Below are 10,893 nucleotides of genomic sequence, written 5' to 3' on the forward strand. Positions count from 1 at the left end.
TTGTACCACACCAACTTTTTCTTCTCTAATTTTAAATAAAACATATTCTTCATCAACATCTTCTTCTTCAGGAACTTTTAGTTTTGTGCTGAAAGCGGCGATCAAAGTTGCTAATTTATTTAAAAGAAGGATTAAAGAACCAGACAACAAGGAAGCCATAAACTTGAGACGGAGACGAAGATAATATATACAAAGAGACCATGAAGCTGCCCACCAACGTCTCATGCATGATTATTTTGATGAGCATGCGATTTTTCAAGGATACTTTTTCTAAAGGCAATTCTATATGTACAAACATTTGTTTAGGTGTATAGTTATCTGATTATCTGATTATCTATTAGGGTTACTGTTTGCTTTATTATATGTGTAAAAGTTTTCGACCAAAAAATTGAGCATAGACTTTGGTAGATCAATTGTTTTTTTTTTCATTTATGAATTATGACGTGGTTCTGACTTTTGTGGATGTTCTAGTAGTCTAGTTTGAACTTTAACTGTGTAGTACATAAAAATTGAATCAATTTTGAAACGATTTTTGTTGGAAAATGGAACAAATTTGAGTTTTCTCAAGGTCAAAGGCTATGAGTAACTCAATTTCTCAAGGTTGTTAAGAAATCACTGTGACTACTGACAAACAAACAAATCATGTATTTCCATTAATCTATAAATTATAATCCATTAGTTCCGCTTTACTATTTGTTCATTTGTATTTGCATCTAAAAGTATTAGAAAAAATTAACTTAATGTCCTAAATATATTCACAAAAAACATATACATAATAAAAAATAAATTAAACTCCGCAATTTATAAACTTTTAGTTTATAATTGTCTGTCATAAGCACAAATAAAAGATGAGGGTTTATAACATTAAGTGTAGTAAATTCCAGAAAACCCTAAATTTTTGGTTCGCTTAGAGTCCCGAACTGTTTGAACCGCTTCTGCATATACACAAAAATTCTTCCTCACCGTTGTTGCATCTAGTTTTAACCATTAAAGTTGTTGTCACGACCACTGCATCAAGATCTAGTTGCCACCTGCAAATCTTATCGTCGTCGTCGCTACCGGTGATGCGTCCAATTCTTGATCTCTGTTGGCCTCCCCCTTCTGCCTTTTATCGTTATCTATGTTTTATGTTTTTTTTGTTTTTCTAGTTTAATCATCTTTTCCCGATCAAATTGCAGAAGGATATTCGTATGTTAGCATTTAAGGTTTAGACCCAAGACTCTTCGCCTAGTTCCCAAATTTAACAAAAGAAAAGAAAGTCAGGAGAGAAAAGAAGAGAAAGAAAAGGAACAAAAAATTTTCTTTTGTGTTCCCGAATTGGAGAGAAGTAAAAGAAAAATTAATTATTTTCTTATTTCTTTTCAGATCCTCCCAAATCGGAAGGAAAGTTAGGAGGGAAAGTGATCATTCTATTTCTATTCACTTCCTTTCTTTAATGAAACTTAGGAACACTAATTTTTTTATTTTCTTCTCATTTCCATCCATTTCTTTTCATTTCTCTCGTTAAGTTGTACTTAGGGTTTAGGTTAGGCCAATAACCCCGTATATACCTATTTATATGAGGGTTAACCATTACTATTAATTAAACAATATATTATCTATAAATATCTTGCTTATTGCCCTTTTTAGAAACACATATTGTACAAGGGTTGGATCTATAAGGCCATCCGATATGGAGACATTTTACGCATATAAATCCTATGTTAAGGAGATATCCACTAGTGAACACCACCCCAAGAGCTATTGATTGTCTTATGGAGTGATGGCTATCACGACCGTTCACTAATTCCTTTGTGTCGATCTCTCTCTTCCTTTTCTCTTTCTTTTTCTCATGTTTATTGGTTCTTCACTAGTGAACGTCATTCCCAAAAGTATAATGAATTTGTTGTGAAAGGGCATATGATGTGGATTTTTTTTTTCATGTTGATACCTAATGACCTAATATGCAACCAAAGTCATAATTCATATGATACAACAAATGGGTCGATTTTGAATATGGTCGGCTTCAACATCCTAACATCCTTTATTAATGGCGTCTCCAATGATCGATTATGATCTCAAAGGCAATAAGGACCGTTTATACAATTTACTCTAATATCAAATGGGCCACGAATTCAAAGAAATAAAAAATGGAACGATAAATAATTTTATTAAAAATGCAAAAATCACACACGAGTACAATAAAATAAAAATATATAATATAATTTTAATTCTTATAAATTACACATTTATCAAATATTATCACGGATTCACGGACTCTCATTTCTCTTTGATTTCATGTCAATGGAGGACACCGCCGCTAAACCTCCACCACAGTCGTCACTCTCCTTACCATGGAGAACACGCATTGCTGTTTCCGTTCTCTCCACCGTCACCGACGCAGCTTGCCGGAAAAACGGCACTGTCAACCGTCGTCTTCTTAGCTTCGTCGACTTCCGCAATCCACCAACGGCAAAATCAATCAACGGCGTAGCGTCACACGACGTCGTTGTAGACGAGGCTCGTAACCTCTGGTTCCGAGTCTACGTACCTACACAACACGCAGGTGAAGATCTCCCGGTGATCGTGTTCTTTCACGGAGGCGGATTCGTCTTCCTAGCCCCCGATGTCCTGGTATACGATGCCGTTTGCCGTCGGTTCGCGAGAAAAGTGCCGGCAGTCGTTGTTTCTGTGAACTATCGCCTTGCGCCTGAGCATCGGTTTCCGGCGCAACATGATGATTGCTTCGATGTGCTTAAGTTTCTGGATGATGAAGAGAATAGGTCAAAATCGTTGCCGGAAAATGCGAATCTGTTGCGTTGCTTTCTCGCTGGAGACAGCGCCGGTGGAAACCTATCTCATCATGTTGCTCAAAGAGCCTGTGAATTCAACTTCCAGCGACTCAAGGTATATATTAATCGATACTCAACCAGATTAATTACTCTGTCATTATTTACAATCGAATAGTTTCCGATTCCAAATTAAGAAATGATTTTAAACAATTTTATAAACATCTGTTGTAAATCATGTGAGCAATTATTAATCATTTCATAAAAATCGATTAAAACAGATCGATCGTTATTTTCCCCATGATTTAATCCAGTGAACCACTCATTTATTTGACTCTGACATTAAAGAAATTCTGGTGTTTACCATTGACGTCTGCATCAATCTTCTCACCAACCACTACCAACTTTAAATTTAATTCAAATTACTACAGCCACAACGTGTCGTTCACTATCTACATCACACTCATCTTAAAAGTTTCTGCAACCATATTAATTATTGGTTATAACGAAAACTTGCACCACCAGGTAATCGGAGTAGTAGCAATTCAACCGTTCTTCGGCGGAGAAGAGCGGACGGATTCCGAGATCCGCCTTGAGGGAACACCAATAGTCTCAATAAAACGAACAGACTGGATATGGAATGCATTTCTACCACAAGGTGAAGGGTTCAACCGGGACCACCCAATCATCAACGTTAGCGGCCCAAACGCGGTGGAGATATCAAAACTAGACTTTCCGGCGACGATGGTGGTGGTGGCGGGGTTCGACGCCTTACATGACTGGCAAAAAAGGTACTATGAGTGGCTGAAAAAGTCAGGGAAAGAAGTGTATTTGTTTGAGTATCCAAACATGTGCCATGCTTTCTATATCTTCCCGGAATTGCCTGAAGCTGGACAACTTATTGGGCAGGTGAAAGACTTCATTCACAAGGTATCGAGTAATGTTGCTACTTTGTAGACAACGTAGTACGTTGGTCCATTATTCCTTTTAATACTTATGCATTACTAGTTGTACCAAAGTACTTTTTGTGGGGTTATAACCTTGATGATCTATGGCCTAATGGTCCATAAGTGGCTATGCAATAGTACAATCTTTAAATACTCGTTAGTGAAGATGATGAAGTGGGATAGATTCTTGAATATACTTTTGTCTTGTTGCAAAAAATAGGGAAGCTGATTTTAATATGACGAAACACAACAATATGATTAGATGAAATTTTGTAATCGAAATGAGAGCTTAAGCATTGCCTAAGTAATTATGAAGTTGCCCATGGCTATGATATTTGATATTGAACAAAAGCATACCACACCAGATTGTTAGTGAGGTCTTGCAAACATAACAAAAATCCAACATGTCTTTTTAGGCCTTTTAGATGGATAAATAGACGTTTTATTAATGACATAGTAGAAAGACCCAAACTCGGTTTATGGAAAATGTAAGCACAAATATCAAATAAGTTGAAGGAAAATGACGTTTTTTTTTGCCTCAAGCAAATTTGAAAAGAATAAAACAATGTAACGTAGTAGAGATGAGCAGTTAATATCAAATCCCGGTCTTGTGCTGTAACTGTACCTGTATTGAATTTAAACATATGAGACGGTATTTGATACTCTAAAATCATGAAATTCAAGATTCGATGCAATTAGTACCGGTACTAGCATTGAAAACCGGTACCGGTATTGGTAATGTTAATTTAGTTTAATACTCGAGATGGACTTTCGATTAAATTCAGTTTTCAAGAAATCGAGAATGAAACCGTTTAGTACTGGTTCGTCCCACGCTCATCCCTAAATTGTAATCTCTCTCTCTCTCTCTCTCTCTCTCTCAAATAGAAAAATCTTGGTTGACACATGAAAAATTTATAATAACGGGTAGTGTAAATGGTAATATAATAATGGGTAGTGCAAAATTGAATGAAGACTTTGAAAGAGCAAATATAGTATTCCACATGGGATAATAATTACAACTAGTTATGCATTATTTTCATCTAAAACATCAAGAAAATTATTAAGTTTCAAAGATATTCGTTCTAAAAAATATCAAATTGAAACAACTAATGATGGTAACCACGAGTATCTTAGGCCTCGTTTGTTTTTCTACAAAAATACTTTTTGAGCACTTTTCCCTTTTGGCGGGTAGACGTTTCGTAAGTGCACGTCTTCTTCCGCAAACTTAAAAAAAGACAAAAGACATTTAACCAATTCCAAAACAAACAGCACCTTAATGTTACAAAAGTGATATTAGGTAAGAAAGTCTTTTGGAACAAGAGAAAAAGCAACCCCTTCAAATTATTTCTTTAGTGGGACCATCATTCCCTTCCTACCCATTGCAAGTCCTTGATTTATGACCCTTGTGCTTACACACACATAAACACTTTACTATGTAGCTTTTGAATTTCATTCTCTCAACTTCGGTTTGTCTCATTTTCTTTTTAGGTACGTCTGCTAATATATGGTGTAGTGGAGGGACAATCGTTAGAAGAACTTCATTCTTAGGCCACATGGCCCTTCCTTTTATAGGGTGTATCTTAAAAGAGAACATGATTTTGGGTTGCCTTCACCAGAGCAATTTGATAGGATGGAATTTTGAGAAAGATGTTATTTGTGATTTATTAATATATTATAAGTATAATATATTAATTGAGAAATCATATTATTTAATTAGTATTGATCAAGAATTAATTTGGAATTAATTTAGTGATCAAAAGAGACTGATTAACTTTACGGTGACTGATTAAGTAAATCAGTAATACTTGTAGTTTGGGCTAATGATCCATAGTTGATTAGGGATGGGCTAAACCTATATGATAGTCCATGAAGGTTTAACCCATAGGGCCTAAGAAATATGAATGGTCATGGTGAATTAGGGTTTGCATGGAAGAAACCCTAGTCTTTGCCACACTATAAAAGCAACCCTTTAACCCTTAAAATCGGCCCATGCATTCTAAAGAAGAACCATAACCGATTCGGTGCTACCTAGCCTCCTCTTACATTTGGTGTTTGTGACACATTAAAGGCATCACATTTGAGGTGTTAAAGCTTTTAAATGCCAAGAACTACAAGCTACACTAAGAGGTATTCATCTAACATGGTTTTATGTTGTATATCTCCAATTGCATGCTAGCTAGGGTGTATGCTTTGGAAAAATGAAATTGCATGTATAATTAGAGAAAACTTAGATCCAAAGCATCTAGGGTTGCATGTGCACTATAGGAGTGTATAGTGCTCAAAACCCAATAGTGGAGCAGAGCCTATGATTGTTTTCTATTATGTTGATGCAATTTTGTTATTTTCAAAGCTGAAAAAATTGCAATTCAGGACTCTGACTGTTGGACTTGACGAGTTGGATAATTTGATGATGAACTCGATGAGTCCATTGCTAGCTCGACGAGTTGGATTGTTAGATGACAATTTTCTTGAGTTTTTGACCAAAATTGGATTAGGATCATTACCACAGTCCACAAACTATTTTATATCATAAAAATGTTTTTTTATATGGTAGTGCTTATCCTTATCCAATTAAAAGACAATTATCAAATTTTAATATAATGGTTTGATTATATGATAATTTGATTATTTGTATTGTTTAATATAAGTTGTCTTGCTATATAAGTTAAATTAGGTCAAAATGGTAAATGATAAATTATATGATAATTGTATTAGTTTATATTTTGATCTAAGTGTTCTTGAAGAGAGTTTCATAACTTGTCCCAAGTTATGAAATATGAAAAGTCTCATTCATGAACATTAAACTCCATAAGTTATGAAACTCAAAAGTTTTGAAGAGTTACAAAACTTTCCCTCAAGTTTTGAAATTTGTAAAGTCTCACTTATGAAACATTTAACTCCAAACCTTAGAATTTTAGAAGTTTAAAATTCAACCCCTATACTATTATAATATTAAAAGTTGATATATATATATATATATATATATATATATATATATATATATATATATAAGACAAGCCAGTCTTACCGTTAGTAGGCCTCATTCACGAAGCTGGTCTATAAGGGGGATATAAGGAAATTGCTTATAAAATGGCGATTGAATGAGTGTCCACTCTCATCGACCGCTCCCTTGACTAGTGGAGGGTCGTTAGCCGAACGGGTAGGATAGAACATAATCCTCATTAATAAGTATAATGATATTATAAAGTAACTAAATTTTTATAAATTCCCAATCTTAGTTACTTTAAGAAAAATGTGAAAATGGTGCTATTCCATGAAATTGCACTTTGCACCTTGCCAAATCGTTAGTGGAGTGTGTGTGGTTAACCGGCACACTAATTTAGGACTAAAAAGGGTGGAAAAGGGTAGCTTGATGGTTGTCATACATCAATGGAGCGTTATGGTTAACCGACACATTGATTAGGTGATAAGTGACATCAAGAGTACCAAACAATTTGCATGGTTATTCACGACTTGTTTGTGATCCTCGGTATCCCAGTCACAAACTTGAAGGGCATAATCAAGATTTAAACATGCCATTGAAAAGTTCAATAAATCTCAAAGAATCTCGGAATTTCAAATCATTTAAAACTTAATAATCAATTTCGTTTTTCATGGTGGAAATTGGTAAATTGTCATTTACCTACCTTCAAATATTTTACAACTGGATTACGACATCCCTCTTCCGAATTGTAGAATAGTGTTAGGTCCAGTTAGTGTTGCGTCTTTGGGCTCGTTAGTTAGTCCAGTTTTGTCTCCGGTATGGGCATGTCCATCCGTGAGTTCTTAGTAGGGTTTATTATTTATAGATGCTTGCATGCATCCTAGAACGTAAGATTTGATAGAGATTTTATAGCATTCATCGTTCTTGTTTTTGTAACCCTAGAATCCTCTACAGCGGAAGTTCTTCATCGAGCTCTGCTGAGGATTAAGTTAATCAAATCATTCGACACATTCAGATTCATACTTGTGTTTTTATCTCACTGTTTCTGCCTTCTTAATTTGCCTGTTATAAAGATCTAATCGATCAAAGAGTTTCATAAACTCATCAATTGGTATCAGAGCGGGAGGTTGTCTAATTCATACACATCTCTTCTGTGAAAGAAGCGATTAGGGTTTATTCCGCATTAACTGATATTTATTGAGCCGTCACTCCATAATTGACGTATCTCATTATTTATTCGTTTTGCCCTAATATTACATATTACAAGTCTGATCTTTCAAACAGGTTATACGATCAAGCATGAGCGATTCTCAAACTAATCCTATCAACATCTCAAACAGCATCGGATCAACAACAAATATTCCTATTCTTTACACCCAAGATTACGAAGTTTGGGCGCATCATTTTGAAGACTGTCATCGGATCTGAAGATAATGGGTATCTTATATGGGAAGCTATTGTGTCTGGACCATTTGCTCACTCAGGAACATCCAGAATCATTAAAACTCAGAAAGAATACAATGATCTGTTAAAGGATGTGAAAGACGTTGCTCAAGATGAAAAGGAGAAGTTTCAGTGCAACATCAAAGCATTGAGACTGATCCGATTCGCTCTTCAGTCTGACACGTTTAGGTTGGTGAGTTCCTGTAGTACTGCTAAAGAAATCTGGGATCGGCTGCGAGAGCTGTATTCCACATATGAAGATTTGGAGCACTCTATTCAGACCTTGCTTTTGTCTGAGTTTGGAGAATTTAAGCAAAATTCCGATGAGTTCGTCACTCAGACGTTTGATCGCTTCAATCATCTTCTTAGAAAGATGATTAAACATGATATCGAAAGGAAGTTGATTGAACAGAAAGTCACCTTTTTGAATGGCTTAAGATCCGAATGGAGAGCTGTCGTGTCTACAGTTAAAGCTCATGAGCAGTTCAAGTCTTATTCGCTGGCGAAACTGGTGGGAATTTTGAAATCCCAAGAAAAGATTGTGATGCAAGAGAAGAGTGTGGTCTCAAATTTGGGGTCCTTGGCCCTCCTGTCTAAAAGCAAGAATGCAGTGGAAGACGAAGATCTGAATCTAGAGGACTACGATATTACGTCAGAGGATTATGCTATGATGGTGTCCAATCCCAAGAGGTTCATCAAGAAGAGGTTTCCTACCAATAAAAACAGAAACTGGCAGGGGAGCTATAGTTCTGAAAAGGTAAGGGGGGAGCCGAAGACAGAGGAACCAAAGAAAGAGGCGAAGGTTGAAGGAGATTCTGGTGTTAGCTGCTATTACTGTGGAGGAAAGAACCATTATGCCAAAGATTGTGTTCTGAAGAAAATGGCAGAAAAAGATGAGGAGAAAGATGAAGAGGCAATCTTGATGAAAAAGTTGGAAGAGATTAAGAGGAAGAAAGCCGCTACTAACCCTTCTATGAATGCTCTTATTGTACAGGGTTCGGCAGAGGATGACGAGTTCGGTGGCGTGCAGGTGTGGTCAACCGACTCAGAAGATGATGAGGTGAGAAAGCCTTCGCATGGAAAGGCGTATGTTGCAAGAGGCGGTGAAAGCAGTGGGAAGTGTTTGATGGTGACTGATGTATCTCACATGAGGGGATACAATACTGATGGTGGAAAAGAGGACACCAAGGAGCGAGAGGACTTGTGCTTCACAGCGAAACCTCTCAGCGTGCAGATCAATGAACTTGATGAATTGATCAAGAAGGTACAATCTCTTTTTATCTCGTTCAAAGTTCCGCAGAAATCATATGAAAATGAATTAAATAACTTAAATTCAAGAATCTCAAATCTGGATTAATTGAATTTGATATTAGTATATTCCAAAATCTAATATTATATTAATCAATGATATATTTATATACCTCCCAAAGTTCAAAAGGAACGGCGTATTCGTTATATAACTGGGTGATGCTTTTTAAATCAAGAGATAATTCCTTGACTTTTTCTTTAAGAGAGTTGAGATTTGAATTGTTTGTGTTTGATGTGCTAGGAGAAGCTTCTATTCTTGAGACAATTCTAACCTAACTGACCAAATAAGCAGGGTGTCATCCAAGAGTGAGGAGCGAAGGATGTGGATTGAGCTGAAGGAATCAGAGCTGATTAAGTCTAAGGATGAAAACATTTATTTACAAAGAGACAATTTGAAACTTTTAAAACAAAGAAATGTTTTTTGTTTGATTGCTAAAAAACTTTATGCTAACATTACTCAACTGCATCTGAATTGTGAAATAGGGCAGAAAATATATCGCATGATTTTACCCTTCCTTGATTTTAAGGAGGATGAAATCAATGCTAAAGCATACAACTGTGAAAGTGTTGTATCGTCTGATGATGTGAATCCTACTTATATGTACGGTCTGGACAAAATTGAATCTTTTATTAAGTCCAAAGACCATAAGGACATGCTGAAAAATGTTTTGGATGAAAACGATAAGCTGAAACTAAGGACCGAAACCATACAAAAATTCGACTCATTGAGAACCAATTTAAGTTCAGAAAAAAAAAATTAATGTTGAAAACGCATCTGAACTTAATGAGTACGATGATATGAGTGAAATTTCTGTAAAGGATGAAGTCGACTGTTCTGAGTTTGTCAAGAGCGAACCCGAAAACCACAAAAATCTGATTTCTGAAAATTCTGTGGAGTTTGCTCGATTGTCCCAAAATAAGTCCCCGATTCTTGAAGAAAAGGCTGTTGTGTACCAAAAGGTGAGAACAACACCAAATCAAGTGTATAAGGTCACAGGAGTAACCGAGCATCAAACAGGTGAGAACAACACCAAATCAAGTGTATAAGGTCACAGGAGTAACCGAGCATCAAACAGCCGAACTCACTGCCATAGTGAACGAAGACAACGCAAATGGATGTGATGAGTTTTTCTGGTCTGCTCCTATAGATAATGCCGACGAAACTGTTGGTCTATCTGAGCGAACGTCCTAGAAAACTAAAGGAAGATACGTACCAGAGCCGCTGAATAAGCCTGACAACTTTGACGTGCCAAGCACAAGTGGCACAAAAGAAATACCTGTAGAAGAAGTCACTCCCACAAGCGAAACGTCGTCTGTGAAAAGTGAACCGGTTGACAAAAAGTTGAAACAAAAGGCTAACATCCACAGACCGCCGAAACAAGTGAAAAACAAAAGGCTAAGGGAATTTCGCTCTCTTCCAAATGGTGTGAATGTCAAGTTCGGTAACAACTCCTATGGAACGATAAAGGGTTATGGGATGATA

General features: G+C 36.2%; 1 protein-coding gene across 1 annotated transcript; it reads left to right on the plus strand.

The window, feature by feature from the left end:
* The first annotated feature begins 2,233 nt into the window (after positions 1 to 2,233).
* Positions 2,234 to 3,868, plus strand: LOC111881637 (probable carboxylesterase 18). Its single transcript, XM_023878040.3, has 2 exons — positions 2,234 to 2,886; positions 3,294 to 3,868. The coding sequence occupies exons 1-2, from the start codon at positions 2,278 to 2,280 to the stop codon at positions 3,723 to 3,725; spliced, it is 1,041 nt and encodes a 346-aa protein (XP_023733808.1). The 5' UTR covers positions 2,234 to 2,277; the 3' UTR covers positions 3,726 to 3,868.
* Positions 3,869 to 10,893: the final 7,025 nt, after the last annotated feature.

The sequence above is a fragment of the Lactuca sativa genome, chromosome 7 (genome assembly GCF_002870075.4).
Source record: "Lactuca sativa cultivar Salinas chromosome 7, Lsat_Salinas_v11, whole genome shotgun sequence".
Classification (NCBI taxonomy): domain Eukaryota; kingdom Viridiplantae; phylum Streptophyta; class Magnoliopsida; order Asterales; family Asteraceae; genus Lactuca; species Lactuca sativa.

Excerpts from the sequence above, each read along its gene's own strand:
- LOC111881637 (XM_023878040.3), top strand. The coding sequence starts at position 2,278 with ATGTCAATGGAGGACACCGCCGCTAAACCTCCACCACAGTCGTCACTC. Across the intron at positions 2,887-3,293 it reads TCAACTTCCAGCGACTCAAG|GTAATCGGAGTAGTAGCAAT; the intron begins GTATATATTAAT and ends TTGCACCACCAG.